This window comes from Thunnus maccoyii, chromosome 14 (assembly GCF_910596095.1).
Source record: "Thunnus maccoyii chromosome 14, fThuMac1.1, whole genome shotgun sequence".
Classification (NCBI taxonomy): Eukaryota; Metazoa; Chordata; class Actinopteri; order Scombriformes; family Scombridae; genus Thunnus; species Thunnus maccoyii.
This window is the reverse complement of record NC_056546.1, coordinates 3,384,424-3,410,280: the sequence shown is the minus strand read 5'-3', so window position 1 is coordinate 3,410,280 and position 25,857 is coordinate 3,384,424. Positions and strand designations below refer to the sequence as shown.

The following is a 25,857-nucleotide window of genomic DNA, read 5'->3' as shown; positions in this document are numbered from 1 at the left end:
ACTGATGCGTCTTGTGTAGACGGGGTGTTACATTTCAGTCATGTATTCAGTTTGGAGACCGCTTGTGGATAAACACAATACATTTTCCTCATCTAACGTGTGTGATGAATAAAGCCGGACCTGTATCCTGGGCTGGGTGTGGGTGTGTCTCCTGGTGACGCTGTGCTGATATCCGCTGTCTGACACCTGGACCCGCCTTCCTCTGAAGGCGTTCCCCTCGCCGAAAGCCCGCCTGCTGACGTCGGGGTGGAAGTCTCGGACTGGAAGAGAGGCAGGAAGAAGACATGATCTCCTCCTCCTCCTCCTGCTGCTCCTGCTCTCAGCAGATGCGTCTCCTCCAGCGTGCTCTCCAGATCCCGGTGCATCTGGATGTAGCTGTTGCACAGATCCATGCACAGCTTGTAGAGGCGTTTCACCAGCCAGGCCCAGTCAGCGCTGCCCAGAGGCTGCACGCTGAGCGACGGGTTCGGGGCTCGCCACTGATGACGCTTTTCACGGCCGCGAGGGGGGCTGACCTGCCGTAGAGGACATGGAGTAAAGTGGGTGATACATGAGGAATCCATCCTCCTTGTTATATTAGGAGGGGGAAAAGTTCAGGAATCCCTCTGAGGACTGTCCTCATTAAAATGGAATGAACTAAAGAGGAAATGAATAACAGAAGAGGGGAAAAGCCAGGAGGACTAATCCACACAAATCTTTTATAGTTGTTTTTAAGCTGTCTCCTGTGGTGTTTCTGCGATGCATTTTGAGGTCACAAGTCAATCAAAGAATGAATTTCTTGTTCTGCACCGTTTTCTTTGTGTGTTTAGCTATCACTGCTCATCATTACTACACGGTTCTTCTTCTTCATCCTCTTTTTATTTCGAATAAAAAGGGAAACAATGTTCAAACAAATTTGTGTCAAAGCTTTCTTTAACTGAGAATAAGTTGAATTTTGTTATTTAATCACATCTCATCAGCAACATATAAAAATATAATTTTTTATTTATGCGCTTGTTTTTACTGTAGAACAGAAGCTGTTTGTGTGTAAGTGTATCACCTGTGCTGTTTCTTCAAATATGTCTTCGTCCTCTGAGGAAGCAGAGCCGGGGTGAGAGGAGTCAGAGCTCCCCTCCTCTTCCTCGTACAAGATCCGCTTCACCTGAATTGAATGAAAGGTAACAATAGGAAAGAGTTTTTTTTTGATTGTGAATGAGCTGATGCATCCTCAGTGGTAGCTAAGATGTTGCTACATGGTTATCGCGACGTTGCTAGGTGGTTGCCAAGATGGTGCTATGTGATCGATTTATTAGGTGAATGCCAAGTGGTTGCTAAGATGTGCGGAATGATTGGGTAGAATGAGGAGAGAGTATTAGATAAAAATCTCAATAAATGACATTAGTTAATTTTAATGTATTATTATTGCGATACATTTGTTGCAAACATATAAAAATACCTTCTCTTAACTTCTTTCATTAAACCTACCGAAAACACAAAAGCAGAAGTAAAAAAAAACACAAGAACTAAACATTTATCAAATAAGAAACAGAAATAAAACTAGCAACTAAAAGCTGAAGATCACACATGTTTGAAGTCTTTTAGCCTTATTAAGTTGTTATGGCTAATGTGTTAACATTAGAATCATAAGTCCAATATGCACTTTTCTGTTAGCTCTGCTTTGGTCTTCAAATTCTGAGAAACATCTCTGTCTCTTTAGGTTTTTCACTAAAAACAGCAGCCTGCTGGAAACAAGGTTGATGAGAGCACTGAAACGCAACTAAGTTGTGAGCTGTAAAAGTAAAACAATACAGAAAAGACACTGTGGAGTGAACAGAGTGAAAGGCTTTGCAGAGCTGATAGGAACTGTAGAGTCAGGTGATAATTCTGTGTGGATTTGTCATTACAAGTGATCCCTTATACCCCCCCCAATTAAAGTAAAAGTGGAACTTATAACACAAAATGTCATTAAATGAAAAACTACTGAGAAGTTTTGCTGACTACCTGCTGTGCAGTCATGCTGTCGGCTTGGCTCAGTGTTGCACACAGCAGCGCCTGGAAGTACAAGTTGAAGCTCATGGCAGACTGACGGTAAAGGTTAGCTGCTCCGCAAACACCTGACACCTTCATCAGCAGGTACTTCAGGCCCGGCCGAGTGTCAAACTCCCGCGCTGTCCTGCAGAAGAAGAAGAAGAAGACACCAAAGAGCTGCGTGTGAAGAAGCCATCATCATTAGCAGGATCACAAAACCACACATCACTGCGTATATCATATATGACACACTGGTGCAGTAACCTGTAAGAGTCCAGCAGCAGATCCAGGATTATGGCTAAGTTAGTCATAGAGATGTAGCGTAGGAAGCCTGCAGATGGCCGGCTGGGGTCAGAGGTCACAGGCGTGACCTTCTCATGACCTTCAGGCTGCTTGACAAACTCCTCCAGCAGAATGTCGTAGAGGTTTTGGAGCAGGACCTGGTGGGACAGCAGGCTCACCACGATGGTCCGAAACGGGATCCTGCAGGATTTAGAAACCGGGATGACAGTCAAATCACAACCAGGTCATTCAGATTTTTATGATTATTCATATTTTAATAACTAAATGAATGAAAATATGAACAGAATGAATGACTGAGGCAGGGAAGGAGGGAAGCATAGGGAGAAAGGAGGAGAGCAGGATCACACATGCCAGACATAAAGTTTAGAATACCTGTTTCTGAGAAAGTGAACTCACAAAAGCAGATCTGTTAGTAATAAATGGGTCTTTTATAACCCTTTAATTATAATTTTCTAACTCTTTTAAGAAAACATCATTGGATCGACATGTGGAATTACTTTTCTTTGTAAAGTGCTGTCTCATTGGGCTGTTTGTCACATGTCTGACTGTGTGTGTACTGTATGCATGAATAAACACACAACCTGCTTTTCTAAAGAGGCATTTTGACGTGCTGACTTTTTTTTCTGGTTTAATCCCGAACCATTTGTTTGTCACAAAGCTCAGAGGATAATCTTTACAAAGGGAGCTCAAAAATGTTTAACAGAGTGAAAATTAAGTCTTTATTTTGTAGAACTATTGGTAAAATTTGCAGTATGTAGAACAGTACTGGAAGAACTCTTAGGGTCTCTTCCATTAAACTGATAAAGAAAGTTCACTTTCAAACAGACTAAAATATAGTTTTTTGGGTAAAAAGATAATTGATCCGCTACTATTCATACTATTATTAACTGTTGATCTCTGTCACCTACTTGAACAGAACTACACAGTTGGTTTAACATTAAACCCAGACTCCATACAGCGAACAACAGCGATCCAGAAGGAACATTTAAGCAGGACAAACATGTCAAAGCTACATTTCACTTGTCACATACACACACTCCACATTGTACACTGAGCAGTGTGTCGCACCGTCTCACCAAACAACACTCTGATTTTGCAGGAATGTGTATAGAGCTGCAAGATGTTTCATATTTTTATGGTTACTCTGACATGATTTTCCCACAGTAAACACATCACAAAAGGCTGCGATGTCTGAACATCGTAATCCTTTGATCTCCCTCTGGCACACTTTGTTACAGTCGTGAGTAAGTCCAATCACTAGTGCAGTGTCTCAAAATAGCCCTTTAACAAAACTGTTATGAAACATGTCCAAAGATATTAAGATCAAATCAAATCGTATCATTGTTGAAAAAGGCAGAAATACATGCAACAAGTTAGCATTTGAGCTAACTCAACTCTTCAATGTAGCTGTTGCGTCTGCAGCTGCTCACTAAAGGGTTTTACTATGAAAGAGCTGTGTTGAGTTAGCCTGGAATGCTAACTTATTGCTTATCATCACAACACATATCAAAGTCATAAAATACAATACTTTTATATATTCACTTTGTAACATATTTTCTCTGCATCTTGCAGCTCTACAGGTGAATGTTGTTAAATATGATGTCATTGAAATCAGCCTTACCCTATTTTCCTGTAAGCACAGCAGCAGAAAGACAAACAATAAAATGAGTTAATTTACTTGCATTTTTGCTTGCGATCATATTTTTTAATGTCTTGACATGAGATTGAATGTTGTCTTATTTCTTCTTCAGTTACTGAAAGAGGAAATATTTCTATGCCCCTTCTATACTTTTATTTTATTTCCATTTTAAAATAAGTCTTTAAAACTGTGGTAAACTGCCTCAATGTCACTGTTAGGAAAACACATGACAGACAACAGAAGCATCACATGTTGTCAGCAAATCTTGGCATGGAAGTAGGAAATAAGTTAGTGGCATAAGAAAGAAAAACATACCAGTATTTGAAATGTTTCACAGTCAGTTTTTCAAACACATTGTATTAAAAATAAATTTACCTTGTGAAAAATAAAACACATGAACTCTTCTTCTCTTCCTGAAACTAATCTTATCGATCGATTAATCTAAAACTTGAATCTAAAAGTACATTTATTAAATCTTAAATAAATATTTCTTCTTCACATTTATAATAACGGTCAGAGTTTATAGTAAAATATTTGGCTATTTTTTTTAATGACTCTGCAATTGATTCCCTATAAAATGCACTTAATAAGTCATATACAGTAATAAATAGCAGTCAGAGTCAAATGGCCTTTAAACACACAACACTCACAAGCACTGACAAACAACATTCACTGTTTGTGTTTATCTTGAAATCATCAGCAGAAGGAAAAAGGCCAGTAAGGAAATACCCACATGACTCTTGTTGGTTAGAGGTTTTGGTCAAGAGGGGGGGATGGAGTTTTAGTTTAGGTGTGAAGTTGAATGAAACCATGAATCACATGTGGACCAAACCATGCTTATGTGTGTGTGTATTTCTGTGTGTTCACCTTTTCTGAGTGTGTCCGTTTGACTGCTGGTCAGATGGCAGCTCGATAATGAGAACACAGGACTGAGCGTGCTCAAAGCCATCTTTGTTGTTGGGCGTCTTTGGAGAGCACTGGGTGTCCAACATGAAGACCTGGACCACAAAGAGGACACATCAACAGGCTCCAAGGGGCCAACAGCAGTAGTAAGAATAAGATGACCTTTTAAGTCTAATCTAAAAGTTAATTTAGTAAATCTAAACTTAATTCTAAAATCTTGACATTATATTCATAAGAAAGTTTGAGTTTATAGTAAATTATTTGGTTGTTTTTTTCAGCCTTGAATTTTTTGGGTTAGATTATATTATCTCTTTTAATTTGTCTTTTTATGTCCCTATAAAATGTCTGACTACTTCTAGTAGTAATATTATTCTTCATACTGCTGGGTGGGTAGTTTTTTGCATATTGAAGTTTTAGTTATACATTTAGGATATCTTTATTTTTTTTATTCTTCTCAATTAATATCTAAATTTATGATCTAGATCTTAAGTTGACCAGGATGTTCTCTTGAACAAAATCTCAACCTTTTTCAAGATGGCATTGATCAAAACTGCATCATAATTATGTTACATGGACGACAGCAGAGCAATAAAAACACAAAATCGTACTATCATTTTACTTACTATCAAACTGATTGATTTCATTTGCACAGCATTTTCTTTTTTAAAAAGAAGGGGAAAAAAGCTTCTTATTTTGCTTTATGGATACTGGACTTGACTATATAACCTGCTCTGCAACACATACAGTACACATACAGTAATACTGACCTGCTGAGCCATAGCTTTGATCCTCCAGTACTCTGCCTCAGCAGAGGGCGAATGGGACGGAGCAGCCACCTTCACCTCACAGGCATCACCAGAAAAACTGTCTGAACCACTATGAAAACATGCTAGAAGATTCTACAGAGAGAAAGAGAAAGAACGCTTTGAATCATTTTAACTTTTAGTAGTGTCATTAATGTGTTTTACCAAAGTAAGAGAGCAATCAAAGCTGGAACCCACATTAGAACTGCTAGTTTTAGAAGAATATTGCTGCCATCAAGGTTAAGAGTGACGATAAACTAGTAAAATTAGATGGAGGATATTATCACACAGCAAAGATCTAATGGAAATTTAACAATTAAACGAGAGATAAGGTTCCTCTAAAATGTAACTACACATCAGGGAGATACCATGTGGAGACTGCACCAACTGTGATTTTTTTCAGCTTGAGCTGCTTGTTTCTCTGTCTCTGTTACACATTGTCCTTCTCACTCTTTATTCTTATTCCGTCTTCCATATGTTTTTTGCCGCGTTTCAACTGCTGCATACTTTGTGCTATAAAAACCATTCAACTGTCAATCTGTGCAGCTCATTCAGCAGATGTGTGCTTGTATTTTTCTGAAATGTAACATATTTCAGCGATTTTATATAATTTTTTAAAACATTAAAATTTATAATGGCAGTCTATGGGACGAACCGTCCAACTGAGTTGGAACCTTGGTCACATTGACACTCAACTGCTCGGAAGTCCCTTATCCTACAGACACCATTCAAACTGTAAAATGTTCACAAAACTTTGAACTTTCAAAGTTATCAGATTGTTTAGTGATATCTTCTGTAGTTTTTCAGCAATTTAAGCCCAAAGTCAGGGGTTTGGCAGACTTTTTCAGGTCTCACCAGTGTGTCATGTGATCAGGCACAGTGGAGAGCACAGATATTTTTAGACCAGAATTTTTTTTCCGAACAGCTGTCACTTCCACAGTTTTAACTCCTCAAGCACATATCTTGCCTCGGTATGTTGCCACAAGCCTCCTCTCTCTCACAATGTAAATACGTTTCACATAGGACTTATAGTTTTTGAGATCTGAACCTTAACTGATAGAGAGTCCCTGCCATATTCTCATTGACTGCAATACAGTCTGCAGGATGTGTGTCTCCTCTCACTCCGGTTTCTTAAACTTACAGATTCTCTCTTCCTTCAAACACTTTTTACACATATTATTCATTCTCATGTTAAACTAGTCTTGCTTTCACTAATGATGTACAAATCTCTGGGCTTCAAGCTCTAGTTTGAGACAAATACATTTTCATCATCAAAATGGAGATTTTTGCCTTTCATTACTGGGAACGTCTGTTGGCTCAGTGGTTTAGAACACTGTTCTCATGATCAGCTACCCCTTAGATGACAAGGTTGTGTGTTCAATACCTGCTCACTGCAGTGCACTTCATAATATTGCTCTCATGTACAAAGTTGCTTCACATCCTCTATCATGTACCATAAGTCAATTCCTCTAAAATGTGGATTGATATGCTTGTTGAATACATCTTTTCGTGAGTTATAGAGTATGTCTGCATAGTCCAGTGGTTTAAGCTCATATCATATCTGAACTCCATTTAGATCCAAAGGTTGTGAGTTCAAGCCCTGCTTAGGGCAGAACTATGTAGAGTTGAAGGAGTCCAGGTGCTGTCAATCTGCTTAATGAGCTGAACTCCTTTTTTTGTCAAATTGATGCAATGGACAGACTAAACAGCAGAGTCTGGCCTGGCATTGCTGTCTGATTTGTTAGCTCAGTGCATAGCATGTCTGTCTCATAAACATGAGGGTGTAGGTTCAATTCCACCCATTGCTGATTTTAATCTTGGTAGATTTTTCAATAGTGTTCAGCCTCCAGTTATGCAATCTAAATTCACTTTCAGCAATCACACGCAATTTCTACAGAAATTGCATTTTCTAGTTTAATTTTCACCTCTTTAAACCTGCATTAACTGATTTTTTTGGCCGCTTGTTGTGGCAGCGGTAACAAGTAGTGAACACAAATCATAAGCTTTTAAGTTGATATGCTGAACTTGTTAGTAAACAGTTGCTTATTTCCACATCCAGCAGTTACGGAGCAACATTATCATTCATTTGGAGTCGTGTTTCCGTCCACTTGGTGGATGTAAGTCCAATATTCACTCTCTTTTAGCTCTGTTTTTACTCTCTACCAACTCCTGAGGGAAATATCTGGCTCTTTAGCTGCTAAATGCTCCACTATGTTCACCAGCTAGTCTACAGCACATTACACACTGTCATTTGATAAATTGTTATTATTAAAAGTATAGATTATAGCCACTTTAAAAAGGTACACATGCTGTGTGTTTGCAAAAATAGTGAAAGCTGCTGAATCCAGCAACTACATGAAACAAATGTATCTTTCCACCCAAATGTACGCTACATATGATATACTGTGCTTTAATACAGTCTACTGTATATACAGATGTATATATCGGATGTGACCTGATTGCATTGCCTATAAAAAAAATCAGCTTTTCTATAAATCCAGTCAAAGGTCGAGTGTTAATGTGTTTGAAAGCATAAGCTACATGTTTAAGGATTGGCGTCTGTATATTGCTGGCTCAAGTACTGCTTGTGTCCTACAAACACTGAGTTGTTTTTACTTTAGCGAAGAATTCTCAACATATTGGCTTTTTTAATATTATTACCATCAATTTACTTACAACCTGACTGAAAGAAGAGGAGATGAGTTCAACTGTAAAGCAGGACATCTCTGAAGAAGAGCACACATGATCAACCAAAAAAAAAAATATATATATATCTGGGCTTAACCTTCTCTGTCCCATGACTGCATTTTCACATCCAGAAATTAGAGAGTAGTCATATTGTCACGTGACTTTAAGGAACTACTATTATATTCTATTTTCAAGAACGTGGAGGGCAACTGCAAATGTATTTTAAAAGTAATGACACGATTTTTACTCAAAATGTATCAAAGAAAGATAAACAGTTTAATAAATCTCCAATGACCCCATATGCATATAAAACAACCCTGCTTCAAAACGTGAAAAACTCATAAATACAGGTAATTTTTAACAAACTGTAGAGAAAATAAATAATTGCAAAATGCTACCCAATCCCATTTTACTTTTAGAATAATGCAATATCATTTACGTATCTATGTAAATGTAAATTATGGAAAAACTGCCTCTCATACAGATCAACATGTAATTGCAGCTGTAACTTTCTGTAACATGCCAAAGGCTAACAGAGCTCTTATATAAAACACCCATGAGACCTAAATAAATACAATGTGCCACAAAAAACAATAACTTTACCCCAGACATGCAACACAGTCACAAAAGCTGTTACATAAACAAAATTACAGCTTGTCAGTCGACGTGGATAAGAGCATGTTAAGCTATACGTTGAGATGTTATATATTAAACTGAGAACAGAGTTTTAAGCCTTAAAAACTCCCAGATGCACCATAGAGATGAACACAAGAGTGTTTATGTGCACTGCTGTCTTGTAATCGCCTTTTTCTTATATGCAAGTTTACCATAAACTGCTTCATCGAGAACAAAAGAGAAGAGAAAGGCTTAAAAGAAGAGAGTGCAACATATTTGATCATTTTCACTTGATGCATTAATGCAAAACATTTAACTTTCACAAGCAATTGTAACTTTATGAGCTGAAATATCTCTATAACTATCGGATGGATCGTCATGTACAGACATTCATGTTCTCCAGAGGATGAATCCTAATGACTTTAGTGACTCCCTGACTTTTCCTCTAGCGCCACCGTGAGGTTGACATTTGTCGATTTAATCAGTAAGAATCTTGCACACATAAAGAAAATAAAAGTGCAAATGAGCAAAAGTCATTTGGTGCCTGTTAAACTCCTGAAATCATATTTTCTGGAAACAAAGAAAATCTGTCAGTGGCAGTAAGCTCCTCCTCCTCCTCCTCCTCATCATCATCTCTATCAAAAAACACACACACACACACACACACACACACACACACACACACACAGATGTGGCTCTAAGCTGTAAAGCTGCTTAGCTGCAGTCAGTCAGGCAGCTGCCACAGAATCGCAGGAACAGACAACGTCCACTGATAAAATGGCCTGGCGATGTCACCTCTACTGAACACACACACACACACACATGCACGCACGCATGCATGCACACACAGCAATGGTTAGCAGTTGCCGACTTGTGTAGCTGAAATGGAACAGCAGGGGTTGGATTCCCGCTGAGGCTGTACCTGCTAAATCTGTGATCACAGCCCTGAAACATCACATTCACACAGCGGGAACCATCATTAACAAATTAACACAAGCTTGTTCATTTCTCACATATCTGAGGAGGCTGGAAAACTGTCTCATATAAGCACAAATATCCAACTTCTGAAGATCACCCACCAGCAACAATTGTTTCCTTTCTTTAATGATTTTGCTTCATTCAGCTTTTTTTGGACATTTTTTAAAAATAATGTCAATCAACAAAACCCGACTACTTTCTGAACTCCCTACCTTATACAGTCAGTTACAAACTTTATTCAAACTTGAAACAAGTCACCACACTTTGAAGTTTAGCACTTTAGTTCAGATTTTAAACTTTTTGAGAGATCACAGCAAGTTTTCTGACTTTAGAGTTCAAACAGGTGACACTGCCTGTCAAAAGGACTCTCATCGATTTATTTTCTGCACACTTTGTGCTATTACTTTGATGTTGTACAGCAACAAAATATGAAAAAAAACATTCAAATAGTTTTTGCAAGGGAAAAGTACTGCATACAGAGACATTTTTATACAACTGTTTGTTGTCAGTAAGGCTGAGAATTGAACCTCAGTACTTTTTGGTGCTGACTGAAATCAGTCCGTAGCACAGGACATTGAAATCTTAATCATACTGACATACAAACTTAGGTATCATATCAGATGTAGTATTTTTAAAATTAAAAAAAAAGACCAAGCTTTAGTCACCTGACTTGGGTTTACAAAAGACATTAAAGCTTTAAAGCAGCATTTATGTCTTTCTCCTCCCAATTCAATCAGTTTAATCAACAGATGAGAGATGGAACAGAATAAAACCCGACACAGTGAGGAGACAAACTGGTGTTGCTCAGAGCAGCAGGACTCTGTTGGTGTGTGTGTGTGTGTGTGTGTGTGTGTGTGTGTGTGAGGTTACCTGGGGTTATCGAGCTTAATGTGTGAGTGTCAGCATGTTGACAGTATTAACAGCAAAGGCTTTTAGATTACTTCTGTCCTCACCAGAAGCTTCAGATTGGGGGATGGATTATGTGGTTTACTACAGTGGACTGGAGTGTGTGTGTGAGAGAGTTTCTATATGTGTATATTTGTTCATTTTGCTATCTATATTTTTCCACTGTCTGTTTACATGTTAGCTGCTGACATGTGACATGAGCTTGTAGAATATGCCATTTTATGTTTAAATACGAATCTGAGGCTGCACGCAACTGCTTGTGTGTGTGAGTGTGTGTGTGTGTGTGTGTGAGTGTGTGTGTACCTTGACAGGCTCTAATGTAGCAGAGAAAGCGTCCTGCAGAGCGCAACAGGCCAACCTCCACATTTCTTCTGTAAACACCGGACCAACCGTCACCAACACATACCTGCAGAGTGACATAGAGAACAGTAGAAAAAAGTAGAAAACAGCGGTTGTCAGACAAAAACCTTTGTAACCTTTTTAATGGGTGGTCACAGGAGGAAATAGAGTATTTGCGAGGACTATTTTTAGCGTTGGATAAATCCACATATGGTATTTTTGGCAGCAGGATGGTGTACATGGGATTGAGTCAAAATAAAATCCGTGTGTCATGTCACATGTCACCCGGTGCAGTGATGCGGCTCATTGACGTGTTTTTAATAGTTTTTGGACAACGGAGGTCAACGACACAGAGGAATAAAAATATCAGGCTTCGGATACACAGATAATACTTGTTAGTAGAATCAAATCATTATTGTTAAAATTTGGAAACCATAACAGAATTTTATTCTTCTCAGAATTTGCCCCCAGAATCCCAGACTTCTCGTACCTTTTCAAAAGAAAGAAACATCTCAAATATGAGCTGAATGATTTGTTGGATATTGAGAGAAAGATTCCTCAATTCACTATGTCTCCACATGGCTTTCACACTGATGAATAACTGCCAACTCCCAAAGAGAGAGAGTGTGTGTGTGTGTGTGTGTGTACGTGTGTCACCTGATGCAGGAGCAACCCACTCTGGAGATGGTCTCAGCAGGTTCAGACACACAGGCCACCAGTAGCTTGAACAGATCCTTCAACATCAGGTTGATCAAAGACTCGTAACCGATATCTGCAAGGAGGGGGAAGGCGGGAACACACAAACACACACACACACACACACACACACACACACACACACAGAGCAACAAGCACATGCAACAGAGATGGAGCGGCCACAATTTAATTTGAGTAGAGAGGACAGTGGAACAACAATAAGCCATCAGTCATGCTCTACTTCACCCTGATGCATGATTAAACATTGTACACGAGACAAACTATAACCTCAATAATCATCATCTTTACACAACTAGCGTTGCAACCTCTGGAAACCACAGCGTCCTTAATCAGGACGTCGACCCACTGACACCTGTTCCAGGTATGAAAGCCAACAAATGTGTGGAAAATGATGACTAAGATGATGTGAAATTATTCCTTCATCTGTCTTTTTACACCTGTATGAGACACGCTATTGTTAAAATATCTATATATTAGTTGTACACTACCGTCTCTCACCTGAATGTATGAAACTGTTGACGTGCTCCACCACCAGCTCGCAGCACAGACCAATGGCGTGTTTGAAGTTGGCTGCCGCCACATCCCAGTAGGAGTGGTCGCCATGGCTACGCTGCAGCCACAGTGACATCACAGGAAGCAGCAGCTGGATGACAGAGAAGATGGCGAACCCTGGACCTGGATGAAGAGACACAGTTAGACTGTATGTGTGTGTGTGTGCTCATTTAGACAAAGCGTAGTTATTTTTATAGAAAGTTTCCCCGCTGCACTGTTATAAAAATGGGGAACTGTGTAAAAAAAACAGATTTTGAGTCCTATTCAAGTATGAATATAGTAGTGTGTGTGTTACCTGGTACGGTGGTGACCTCTCTGAGCAGAGTGAAAAGCAGATCCAGAGTTGGAGGTTGATGTTGGCGAGGACAGTTTGAAACCGCTGCTGTCAGCTGCTCCAGCAACAAAATCCACACCTGGATCAGACCTGCAGGACAGAATTTAAATCAGGGTTAAAGAGAGACTAGAGAGGAGATCAGAGAAGATAAAAAGGAAACAGACAGCAAATAATTGATGTGGATTAAAGAGGAGAGAAAGAAAAGGGAAGGAAAAGAGACAAAGTCAGTCATTTGTCTTCACCGGTGTCATCATCAAACTCCTGCAGGACACAGTCCATCCCGTCCTCGCTGCTGATTGAGCGTTCCTGCGATCTCATTGGTAAGCTGGCGAGCCGTGCCCCGAGGAACACCGGCTTGGATGGCATCTTGTAGATCTTAGCCAGCAGCTGTCATTCAGTCAAGAAGACAAAAGAAATACTTTAGTGTGGGGGAAAATCTTCTGATAAACAGGATGTACTGTGATTTATGTTTCTAGCAGAAGCAACAGCCACCCTGGCTGAACAGACACAGGAAAGAGCAGTTAAATATCACTGACATTGTGTGATCGATTAAGAGTTTTAGTCTGTACTTTGGTTATTATGTTACTGAAGAGATTTCAGAGTAACACACACCTGCGAACATTTGCGGAGGTAGTCGAGTGCAGGCAGGCAGAGGTCAGTGGAGCTGTAACCCGACACATGGACACAGTCTCCAATCTCCTTATAGTCCACCTCTCCTGCAGGCAGACGAATAGACAGGCAGAAAAAAAAGTAATGAGGTAAAACAGCACTTACGCTAAACACTGAGCCTCTGCAGCGATAAATTCATGAATGGAAATGTATTTTTAAAAGTGTTGACTCTGCCGTAGGGGGGGTTTAAGGCTGTATTCAGACCAAATCAGGCGTTCCTGCAGGGTTGCGTGGAGGTGCTGTGTGGGGCTGTTTATTTGTAACCGCCGTGAAATAACCAGAAAATAACATTTTATTCCTCTCATTCACCGGCTTTCTCACCACCACTGCTCGCTCTCTTCATTCACTCTGCTCGACCGCCACTCTCTCTCTCTCCCTGAGCTCGCTTGAGCTCTCTCTCTCTCGTCTTTTTTTTTTTTTAAATGAGTCGGGAAGCCGTCATCAAAAGCCTAACTTCACTTTTTAATATTATCAAATGAAGAGAAATGTCCTCCCTTCTTCCTAGTAGCGTCTTTGCACTTCCTCTGATTAGATCACCACAGCGTGACGTCGGGTCGCGTTTCTCCAAAAGTTGATTCTGGTTCAACTTTCTTGCCGCAAACCGCTGCAGCGTCCCTACCGCCCCCGTCCCCCGCAGCCTAAACTCACTACCCCTAACTACCACTACTACTCACCACAACGCCTGATTTAATGTGAATTCAGCCTAAAACACCGACCACTAATGACATCTTCCCCCTCATTTCCTGTCACCTCTCAACTGTCAACTAATAAAAGCAAAAAATACTTATTACCAATAATAGCAAAATGGAGACAGAAACATTTTATATGTATCAAAAGCTAAGAAGTGATAACAATGTTTATAACAATACTGTATATGAATAGAAGGGGTTGATATTCTTTTTAAGGTGGTTCAAGCTTGTATTCCAGTTTTCTCAGTCTGCACTAAAATTTAAAAAAATTATCCACTAAAAGCCTCTTAGTTTGATGCAAATAAAAGTTCACAGATCTATCAAGTGTTAAACTGTAGAATCTATAACTGTTATGTAACAGAAAAAAATGATTCTGCAGAAATATTCTGACAGCTTGCAAGAAGAAAATAAGTGATTGTGTTTACACACACACATAAACCCCCTCCGCTCCTCTCTCGTATTAAAAAAGTGATGTAAACACAAACCGATCATTCATGCCATGAGCGTCTTAAATCAAACACCCAGTTTACCGCCTGATACCAGGAAAAATGAAATCCCTAAATGCTTGTAAACGTAATATCTCAAACCGAAAACAGAGCAAAACAAACCTAAGCCTTTGACGAACTTCATGAGGCACATGATGTAGTCGGTGGCAGCGTTGGCAAAAACCTGGATGTTGTCAGTGTTGATGAAAGCCTCAAAGACGTCAAAGACCGGAGCCTGGGACTTCCCTAGAGGAGAGGCGGGAAAGATGTAAGGAATGGAGGAAAGATGGAGGGCAGGAAAAAAAGAGATGAGGAAGAAGAGATAAAGGAGGAATGAATTTTCCTTCATTCAGTGAGAACTTTATGTATTTTTTTTTTTACTATCATGTGTTGGTAAATGTCAGACGTACCCATGGAGTATTCTCCCAGCAGGTAGTCTTTGGTGTCGCTCTTGCTGCTGTGGACGGTCCTCAGAGCGCTGAACAGAGGCCTCCATCCTGACAGGATCTGAGGAGAACACATCTCCACCAGTTCACCTATCGATGTTATCACCTGCGGGGAGGCGGCAGAGAACCCTTTAAAGGCTGTGTGGCAGAATAAAGGTGCTACATATAAAACTAGATTGATCTTAAATGATGATTTATTGACTTTAGAATAGATTTTTGGAACTATACCTGGTCCTGTACGTCCTCGTCACAGAGCTCCAGCTGCATGATGTGCTCAAAGGGCCTGAACAACGCCTCGTTAAAGTGGAAGTGTGGAAGCTCCGCCCAGCTCGTCAGCACCTCTGTCAGAACGTCGTGGATGAAGGAAACGGCCTTCTGGGATACATGGCGCTCTTTATGACACGCCGCCTAGGAGGAAAAGACTGAGCTTTAGCTACATTTTTTATATTTTTTTCATCTATTTATATAAACCTGTACATTCAAGGTATTTTGAGCTTATACTTTACAACTTCATATTTATTTTATCGCACCTTTCAAACATGAAATGCAGTTCAAGGTAATAAACAAGTCGCAGGTTGCAAACAAGCAATAAAATACAATAAAACTGAGTAAAAATGTGAAATAAAATATTTTGGTGAGATTCAATAAAATGAGCACAGCAATAAAAAAAATGTATCTTGAAAAATAACCTTCACACACAATACTTCATTAAATACAACTGCTGCTGTTTGAGCAGAAAGCAGAAGAAGACAAACTGCTGCTGGACTGTGCAGAAGAGAAACTTCATTTGCATAAAAGCCTGAGGTTCACAAACTGATTTGTTTGCAAGCACAAAATTTCATTTGCATGCAAGCAAATAGACAAACTGTTCAACTTGCAGTAGGTGGCTGCAATTTAAAAATAATAGTTTGTCGGACTATGTGATTCTTGGTAAGTGTTACACACTATTACAGCTGTATTATTCTTTCACAGATGTGTAGAGTTTTTTTGCATTTATTCTACTTCAGCTGGGATAATTGTGCCACTTCTCTGTGTGTTTTAATAACAGAAGCTATTTATTCATGAACTAAACATGAACAAGACATTTATAAGAGATTTTGAATCATCTGCACACAGTTTGTAGTAATACGATCAACGATAAATCCTTTAAGGTGGCGCCATGAGTGGCAGCCTTTTGCAGCGGGTCTCCTGATGTTTTTAAAGGAGGCTGAAGTTCCCTACCTCCACCAGGTGTGGCGCCACCACGCTCCAGGCCCTCATCATGTGGAGCAGAGGTCGGTTCTTGTTCCTGACGATCCGCAGCATGGCCTCGCCCAGACGGAAGAGATGGAGAGCGCTGCGCCGGTCCAGCGTCGACTTGGCTTCTCCTGCAGACACACAGATTTAATTCAAGTATTTATTTAATCTAATTTCATAAATGTGTAGTAATGTTCTCAGAACAAAAGAAAGACTGCACCTTTTTCTTCACTTCTTGAAGATACAAGGTGAAGATTAGAATTTGTGTTTATGTAAATTTAATCTTAGAATTATGATCACTTTAAGGAAAGTGTGATGACTTTGGTCACTTCACATCATCCCCTCTTTTGTTGTATCCCGCCATAACATCCTGTTTCAACAGTAAACATCAAGTTTTGAATAAAGTAATTAAGGTTTGTGCGCGTGTGTACCTGGCATTGCCAGTGAATAGTCTCCAGTCTCAGTAATGGAGTCAAACAGCTGACTCTGAGAAGCTTTCCTCAGCTGCTGCAGGAAACCAACCAGACCCACGAGATTCAGCTTGGTGGCTGCTTCTTCAAACAGCCTGGAACACACACACATACACACACACACACACACACACACACACACACACACACACACACACACACACGAGGAAGTGCTTTATTTCCATCATGTAACATCTGTAAAATCACCGATTGCAAGGCAGGTTTTCCTTGATGGGGAAAATGAAGTGAGGTGGAGTGAAATCCTTCCCTGGTTAACTTAACATTAAAAAAACCCACAGAGAGACAAAGTTTGGAGGTTAAAACGCAGCTACGTTGCAGTTTAAGCCAAGTTTTTTTTTTTTGTGGGACAGCCCTGTGCAGTTTGCAGAGGAGTATTTACTATGTTTTGGCACCACTTTCAGCTTGTAAATGTGTTCAGTCCATCTGTTCCAAAAGATCAGAGGGAACTTTTTTTTTTTTTTTTTTCTAATTCGCTCCCTAAAAGCAGCCCAGATATCTGGTTACATAAGAGATGATCCTTGGAATAAACACACACACACACACACACACATACACACTCCATATTTACTGCAGCAGTGTGTGTGTGTGTGTGTGTGTGTGTGTGTGTGTTGAGGCAGGGAATAAACTTTAATAAGTGTGGTACTGTTGGCACGCACACATACACACACACATATTTGTATTCTTATACTTCTATGCTTGTGAGGACCCTAAACCCCAACCTACAAAGATTAAAGATCACACACACACACACACACACACACACACACACTCACTCTGGTAGCTTTAGACTGCTGTTGCCATCTCGTGGCTGTTATAAAAAACCCTGGTGATATAAAGCTCAAGTATCAGTGAAATATGCTATCAAAACATAGATAAGATATTCATTTTACAATCATATAAAACACAGTAAAACAACAAATTCCCACAATTGAGAACCAGAGAATACTTTTCAGTCTTGATTTAATGATTATTATTATCAATTTTGAGTCAATCCATTATTCAGCTAATAATTTCAACATTTAATGTGTCTGTAAGGCAACAGTTTACAATACCAAACATTACATTTTTTTGCCAAACTAAATATTTGTTTCCATATATTAAAAATGTCATTTTAGTCAATAATGCAATAAAGAGTTTGATGTCAGGAATTTGTAAAGGGGTTAAAATAATGATGATCATTAATCTGTGATACTATTATGATATGTATGACGGTGATATCTCGCTATGTCCTACCTGTCAGCCTGTGTTGACAGCGTACACACGGCCTTTGCAGCGCTGGTTCCGGTCATCAGGCTGCCGCTCCTCAGGTCCAGGCCTCGGCCTCCTCTTCCGTTCTCCCTCAGCAGCTCCTGGATGGACAGAGGCTGGATGACAGGCTGACTCAGGCCCATCTCCGAGGCCTCCGGGCTGGGCTCGCAGCTCAGCTCCAGCCCCAGGTCTACGCCGGCCAACTGCTGGCTCTGCTGGGTGATGGTGGTCAGTGAGGATGGCTGAGAGGAGCCGTCGCTGAAGTGGGTGTGCTCCAGTGAACTGATGTACTCCGTTACCCTGAAACAGATTTTCACTTTTAAAGCAGTGGAAACAAGTAATGAACACAACGCTGACAATTCATCGCTGGTTTTGGTCTTTTCATGGGATTTGTTAACAGTAAGAAAAATATAGAAGATCATCAATCCTATGAGCAACACATAAGCTGATAATTAATCTAGCATTATAATGCAGTATATCTATACGTGTGTGTGTGTATGTACCTAAAGACATGCGGCCAGCACTCGTGGTTGTGGCTGCCCATCTCCAGCCCCACATTCAGGATGGCGTCCATACACAACACGTGAGCCGTGTGCAGACGAACTCCCTGAGGACGACTGATCTGCTCCAGACGCTGCTCGACACGCTGCTTCACTGAACACACACAAACAGAAACAAACCCAGACATGAACATGAACGAAAAATTGACAGAAGTCTGAAAATTATTAAAAAAAACTAACAGAAAGACATGAAACACTTTTCAGATATGTTATACAACTACACAATTGGTCAGTAATCACAAAAACTGGCTCATAATGGGCAAAATTACATCTAACTGAGCTTGAAATCAGTCATATCTCAATACAGAATATGCTTTCAAAAATGGGGGCGGAAAAAGACTCAAGCTTCCTAAAGTTGCCATTAGATGTCACTAAAGAGCCATAAACCTTACAGATTCTGATTCATACTTAAGAAGCGTAATAAACAGATAAACAAATCTGTGTGACAAGACGTGGGCTGCATTAAAGACTTACAGAGACTGATAAAACCTTAAAGGATATGATAAATATGGTGCAATCATTTCAACTTTTCTTTTTATTGTGTGTTCTTTGTTATCTTTGCTCTTTATTCTTTAGTCGATTTTTGGCGTCTTTCTACTTCTGTACTGATGAACATACAAACTTCATTTAAACGTCAAAACATACATCTTCAAGAAATGTATGCTATTACTGTTTATTACTCTTTATTCTAACATGTATTAAAGTATTAAAATTTATAATGGCAGTCGTTGGGAGGAATTGTCGAACCGAGTTGGAACCTTTGTCTGCTCGGACATCCTTTATTCTACAGACTCCATTCAAACTTTAAACTGCTCACAAAACTTTGAATTTTCGGTTATCATATTGTGTTGTGATACCTTTTGTACTTTTGGAGCAATTTAAGTCTAAAATGAGAGCTTTTACAGCAGTTTTCAGATCTCATCAGTGTGTCATGTGATCAGGCATTGTCTGATCAGCCACAAGCCTCCTGTCTTTCAAAATGGAAATATATTTCCCATAGCAGTTACAGGTTTTGAGATCTAAGCCTTAAAGTTATACTATGCAGAATCTGTCAGTTGGTCTTTGTAAACACAGCATTCAAAGTTGGACTCTCCTCCCTGGAGGAGAGGAGAGGGAGCAGCAGAGGCGAGAACGAAGCCATGAATCAGAAAACTAAAACGGTATTTTCTGATTGTTTCATGGAGGTTACAGTCTGAAGCACAAATAAACACGCCCACAGCACTGACGGATTTTGTGTGAATGCAGAGCTTCATCCTGTCCGCTGTGGTCTTTCTGCTCTGTGTGTGTGTGTGTAGCTCAGCCACGCCCTCGTTCAAACAGACACACACACCTGCAGCTCTTTATACATACATGACATTTAACCTGGTCGATACACTACAAGTCCTGACCTCTGTGCGCTATTATTGGCTGAGGGCTACACACCGAAGGTTGACGCCCAGAAGCTTCCCGGACACAGCAAAATAATGAGAAAACACAGGCAGAGGGCAGAGTCTCTGTAGATAAATACACCGCCACACATTTCTGAGTCAAGTGATGATTGAGAGGGATTAGTTCTGTATGTACATTGTTTTTTAGGAAAAAAAGCATCTTCACGCTCTCACTGACTGCAGTACAATCCGCAGGCTGTCAGTCTCCTTTAACTCCCGTTTCTTAAACTTACAAATTCTCTCTTCCTTCAAATACTTTGCACACGTTATACATCCTCACGTTCTGCACGTCCTCCTGCCACTAATGCCACACAAATTTCTGACCTAGAAGATTTGTTTTAGGCAAATCAATTATTACTTAACAAAATGTGAATTTGCTATTTGTGTTTTTCCCTGCTGGTTCTGTGGTTAAGCCCTGGCAACGGTCAGCTTTCCCTGTTAGATTACAAGGTTCTGGGTGTGATACCGGCTCATGGCAGTGCTCCTCATAACATCGCTCTTATGAATAAAGTTGCTTTGGATGTACCATGTACCATCATTAACCGCTCTTTAATATTACTATTTAATATTTAGATTGATATGCATGTTAAAAAACAGTCATGTTTTGTCATCAGGTGACAGTAAATCTGAATAGTCCAGTGGTTTATGATCTTGCCACTTCTGTGTCCCGTTTAGATCCAAAAGTTGTGAGTTGGAACCTGTTTAAGGGCAGCACGCAGTAGAGTTGAAGGTGAAAAAAATGCAGATGTACACAGGTGCTGCCAATCTGCTGATTGAGACCAGCAGCAGCTGGCAGCAGCTGGCAGCAGCTAACAGCAGCTGGCAGCAGCAGCTAACAGCTTCTAGCTCTCTCAAGCATTTTCTGAAGAAAATGCACCTTCTGTTCAGCTATAAAATTTGGGGAAATTATTTGTACCTCAGCTCAAAGGCTGTATTGAAGTTCTTTTTTTTTTTCTTTTTCCTTTAAAAAGATCTTTCGATGTTTATCACTCAGGTGCCAAAAACTAATAATCTCCAATGGACAATTAAAGAAACAGTGCATGCTCTCAGTACCTTGTGTGATGGTGTCTCCCATCTCTGCCGCCTCCCTCTCTTCCTTCTCCTCCTGTACACAGGAGGCTGCAGCCATCTGGGCTAAAGCTGATGCACAGTTGGCAGCCACACCTGACGGTACACACATCAAAATTAAACACAGTGTGAGGAAGTGCTATTGACTTCATATTCTAAAAACATCATCACTGCCTGATGAAACATAAGATTTTAACCTCATCTTAACTCTGCGGATAAGAATATTACAGATTTTTAAGATTTCTGGGTTTTCTGTTCCTGCGGGTAAAACCTTATATAGTTGAGGTTGTACACCATGTGTTTCATATTCATTGGTGCTTCTGTGCTGATAATTTCAATCAAGTTTTATCCCCAACTGAACAACAGCTGTATTGGGGCTTTAACATTATCCAAAGGTGACTCCAAATTAAAAATGTATTCAGGTTCAACTGAAAATATCATTCATAACTTTTCATTCATTGCAATTCCATATACCAGAAGCTCCTTTCAAACAAAGTGTAAGTTTGAGGAGTCATATCAGGGCAGGTTGACTCATATGGAAGTTTCAAGTGACTGTTTAGCTGCTGAAAATAAGCAGCGACGCTTCCAGTTGTGTGTCGGAGGGTAAGAGAACAGAAGATTCCCTGAAGGACCGAGTGATGTATCTCATTTTTCTTATTAATGCAGACACAAGAGGCACAAGTTCCACCCACCCAGGGCACAGCTGAGCGCAGCAGCTTTGCGTAGGCCGTCTAAACTCAGACAGATGGTGTCTCTCTCCCTCTGGCTCTGCTCTTTGATCCCCTCCGCTCCCAAGATGAAGGCCAGGCCCTTGGAGCTGCCCGCCATGCGGCCCGTCAGCGGCATGGACAGCACGTCGATCAGGTTCTTCCACACACCGGTGAGGATGAAGCGGGAGAACACAGCTCCTAAAAAAAAAAAACACACATGCAGTGCTCTTTTTTTTCTTTTTTTTTTTAATTGGCAGAAGCGCCGCCAGCTGGTAGGAGAGTCATAGAAGAAGGTGAGAAAAACCGTAGCTGATGCCAGCGAACGACAGGATACACCGACTATCAATAAGATCTAAACAGAGTACACAGTTAGAGTCTGTAATGAGTGTTTACACAGTCAGCGGTTCCAGTAACTGATGATGCTGAAGTCAAACAGGAGCATTAGGCCTGTACACACACAAAGAGCATAACTGCCATCATGGGTGACTCAGCGGCGGTTACCATGACGATTCTGAACTATCCTTTGCCCTTCAGGGGATGCAGAAGGAACGCAGGTGGTCCGTGACTCATTTTCTCCATCTCTGTCTGCAGGTCTGTCTTCTCCTGCTCTTTTCCTGCTCTCCCTTTTTTTTTTTCTTCTTTCACCTCATTTTAGTTTCTTTCTGGTTATCCTCTATTCTTTCTCAGTGAACAAGTAACTACCAGTTATTATTTCCAACATGATGAGATGTTTAGTTAGTTTATCAGCCAGGTGGGAAGCCGATGATTTGATTTCCACAAAAATGAGATATCCTTATAGCTAACAAGCAGAAAAACTGATATGACCGGAATAATAAACCCTGCTTCATGTCGGGTTTTAATTATTTTAGCAAACAACGAGCAAGTTAATCATTGACTTAGCAAAGCAGACACTGGAATTACACTAAAAACGTGTTGACGCTTTATTTCAACCAGATTTTCACCAGGGAGTTCTGAAAATGAGTCAAAAGAGTCCAAAAAAGGATCACACAACCAAATTAATCAGATTGCTCCATCAGTTCTTACACACAAAACTTTAACAATGCAAACTAAATTAAATTGAGAGATGTCACTGATCGGGTTGTGCAAACCTTTTTTAACTTTCTGGATCAGAGATTCTGCACTAGACCAGTCAGGCAGGTTTCACTAACCAATGTGAATTTAGCTCAGACTGTGTATTGTTATCTTGGAATAAAACATTCACCCTGCTTGCTCCTGTACACTCCCTGGATATATTTAAGTTGAAATACTGTATATTAAAATATATCCATCACCTACTGCGCCTTGCAAGGTAACACACAAACACACACTGCAATAAATAAATTAAATAATCAAAAGGTCCGAGCACTTGATCATGCAGCACTGTTCTGGGATGCTTCACCTTTCAAGTGTGCTGCCAGCTAAATAACACAGCAGCAGAGCTTGGCGGATCCGGAGGCTCTGAGGAAAAGCTCTAGAGCTCAGAAAACACACCCATCATGAAAACTCTCCACTTCTATCCATCTCAATATATACTGTAGGTCTTTAGGGAGAACAAAGTCAAGCAAACGACCCGTCATGAGAGTTTGCATAAGTGATGTTTGATGATTATAGTGATATGACACTAATGAATAATTTGTCGAGTTAATGCATGAGCCGGTCGGTCGATTACCTGCCATTACAGTGTCGCTGCTAGCCTTGTCACAGGTGAGAGGTAATTGACTGGATGCCCTCCTGATCAGCTGACCTCCAATTGCACTGCTGCCCAGACCATCAATATCTAAGAGAGAAGAAGACATGGAGGGAGAAGAATGAGAAAACTGTAGAGGAAAAAAAGAGAGAAGGAGGATGTTGCTGCTCATACAGAGACACACGATAACAGTTTATCAGATCATTCTAGTCCAGTGAGACTTACATTAGGTTTATATGATGTGTTTTGTGTGTGTTTGTACCTGTTAGCATGGTAACAAGCGGCAGCGTATGACCCTCCGGGGAGCCCCAGTACCCGGCTTCAGCCAGCAGGTTGCGTTCTAACACCTGATGGTAGAGCTCCTCGATCCAGGCCTGAGACAGAACCACGAGGACCCCGCTGCTCTGGATCAGAAGCACAAACTCCTTCTGCACAACAGGAAAACACACACAAAATCATAAAATCAGGCTTTCGACCACGACCAGCACCTCATCCGTAAATGTTCGTCTGCTCACCAGGCTGAGGACGGGTGAGAGCGTCCGCCGTCTGTAGTAGTCGCAGCAGCAGAGTTTGAGGTTGAGCAGCAGCGCGTAGTACGACACCAGGTAGAGGCCGTCTGCGTTCATCAGAGACTGGCAGCTGAGGGTGTCACCTGCCTCGAAACCCGGAGAGTGGATTCCACCTGGAGAGAGAGAGAGAGAGAGCCATAAAAAACAGGTCACAAGCGAGTGAAAGAAAATAAAGCAGAGCTGCCAACACAGGATACATCCCAATTCCCTTATTGCATCCATGTTTCCCTCACTTGCATCTTAGTCGATGTGAGAAACATGATTTTAGAGACATGTGATGTCCTCTGAACCGTCATCTGAAGCGAGATCCGTCTCTAATGACAGCAGCACGTCTGGATCAGCTGTCAGTCCGCTTTAACAGCTCTGTAGAGACTTTTGGAGGTTTGTAGTATTTAGATATTTAATATTTATTTGGACAGTGTCATGCAATATTATTCTTAACAATCTCATCAAGGAGAACAGATTAATTGTTAATATTATGTGACAACCATCTATGGAGGTTTGGTGTTTGGATATTATTAATATTCAACAACCGCCAACAACTGGACTGGTGTTATGTAATATACTATGGTGAATTTAGGGATACACTTGGCTCTGAATATTACCTCAAAGTGGTATTAGGAGAAGTGTGCATCCAGTGTGGGTTAGGTAACGGGACAGATCCGCAGATAAAGAGAGAGTAGACAGATAGATGTCAAGACGAGGAGGGAGAGAGGGGGAAAGAAACGTTAGGAGGAAGTGAGAAGGTGAAACATAGAGAGAGAGAGAGAGAGAGAGACAGGTGGAGAGAGGTCAGAGGAAATACGTGTAAAAGGTGAGAGAAGAGCGTGAGATATCATCTATTAGCTGATGATCGGTCAAGTGTTTTAATCAGAAACTCACTCTGGGGATTTACAGCCTGGACCAAATTCATTAAGTCAGTTAACCATAGAGTATAATTTGTAATTTTTTTGCTCTCCTGATGTCAAAACTCCCAGTAAAGACACTATTTTCACTGATGGATTATGAGCCGTGCCTTGAAGGCAAAATATTTTATCAAATAGTTGCTGCTGCACAGTGATCAACTGAATATAGAGCACAGTATATACATCCATGTGTATACTATTCGTATTTAAATATACAATATGATAAGTTAATCTCCTATTAGACATTACAATCAACCTGTGACACAAATGGAATACCTGTTTATTAAATATAGAGGCCCATTTTTACTGATATCCTCCTCAACACAGAAACACAAGAGGCTCCTGGAGAATTCAGTAGTACTGTAAGTTTATGTCGCGTTTGTATTTTTTGTTTCTGAGGAATCTATTTTTTTTTTTTTTCCCCAGCACGCATGATGGATGCTGTTGCTGTGCAGGAGAAGCCGATCAGAGGTGTGAGTCGGAGCTGTTGTGAACTCTCAAGTGTTGCAGTTGTGAACAAAACATGTTGCCATAGATACTGAATGAATCCGACATCTGAAAGTGAACTGATTTAAACTGCTGAAAGTTTTAATCAAGTTTCTATAAAGTGTAATCTTTAGCTTCAGGTAGCTGTTAGCAGCACAACAAGACAGAATTTTAAGCTCTTTGATTGGACGTTTCTTACCGAAACACAGCTTGGGAGTCGTAGTTCTTCTCTCAGTTTTTATGTCCACATGTTTGTGCCTTTGACTTTATCAAAGAACCAGATATTAACATATTATCACATTTGTTAATCTTTTGATTCAACCAGGAGAGTGACATGCTCTAATATATTGTATTCATGTTTTAAAATGTTTTATTCCCTCTCATCTTTTTTTTAATT

The 25,857-nt window shown here is 40.3% G+C and overlaps 1 protein-coding gene across 2 annotated transcripts in view; it reads right to left on the bottom strand.

The window, feature by feature from the left end:
• arfgef3 (ARFGEF family member 3) overlaps nucleotides 1-25,857 on the bottom strand; it is a 60,363-nt gene that overhangs the window by 8,317 nt on the left and 26,189 nt on the right. The window contains exons 16-40 of one of the 2 annotated variants that reach the window (XM_042433374.1): nucleotides 24,016-24,182; nucleotides 23,763-23,928; nucleotides 23,483-23,590; nucleotides 21,796-22,011; nucleotides 21,089-21,199; nucleotides 18,552-18,702; nucleotides 18,034-18,348; nucleotides 16,741-16,874; nucleotides 16,295-16,440; nucleotides 15,302-15,481; nucleotides 15,038-15,179; nucleotides 14,751-14,873; nucleotides 13,397-13,500; nucleotides 13,027-13,171; nucleotides 12,746-12,874; nucleotides 12,397-12,573; nucleotides 11,839-11,953; nucleotides 11,146-11,248; nucleotides 5,620-5,751; nucleotides 4,817-4,947; nucleotides 3,932-3,940; nucleotides 2,272-2,490; nucleotides 1,981-2,152; nucleotides 1,040-1,141; nucleotides 121-515 (exon numbers count right to left, since the gene is read on the bottom strand). In XM_042433374.1, coding sequence (XP_042289308.1) covers nucleotides 121-515; nucleotides 1,040-1,141; nucleotides 1,981-2,152; nucleotides 2,272-2,490; nucleotides 3,932-3,940; nucleotides 4,817-4,947; nucleotides 5,620-5,751; nucleotides 11,146-11,248; nucleotides 11,839-11,953; nucleotides 12,397-12,573; nucleotides 12,746-12,874; nucleotides 13,027-13,171; nucleotides 13,397-13,500; nucleotides 14,751-14,873; nucleotides 15,038-15,179; nucleotides 15,302-15,481; nucleotides 16,295-16,440; nucleotides 16,741-16,874; nucleotides 18,034-18,348; nucleotides 18,552-18,702; nucleotides 21,089-21,199; nucleotides 21,796-22,011; nucleotides 23,483-23,590; nucleotides 23,763-23,928; nucleotides 24,016-24,182 — 3,892 coding nt within the window. The remainder of the gene's footprint in view (nucleotides 1-120; nucleotides 516-1,039; nucleotides 1,142-1,980; nucleotides 2,153-2,271; nucleotides 2,491-3,931; nucleotides 3,941-4,816; nucleotides 4,948-5,619; nucleotides 5,752-11,145; nucleotides 11,249-11,838; nucleotides 11,954-12,396; nucleotides 12,574-12,745; nucleotides 12,875-13,026; nucleotides 13,172-13,396; nucleotides 13,501-14,750; nucleotides 14,874-15,037; nucleotides 15,180-15,301; nucleotides 15,482-16,294; nucleotides 16,441-16,740; nucleotides 16,875-18,033; nucleotides 18,349-18,551; nucleotides 18,703-21,088; nucleotides 21,200-21,795; nucleotides 22,012-23,482; nucleotides 23,591-23,762; nucleotides 23,929-24,015; nucleotides 24,183-25,857) is intronic. The other variant, XM_042433375.1, reaches the window with a different exon arrangement.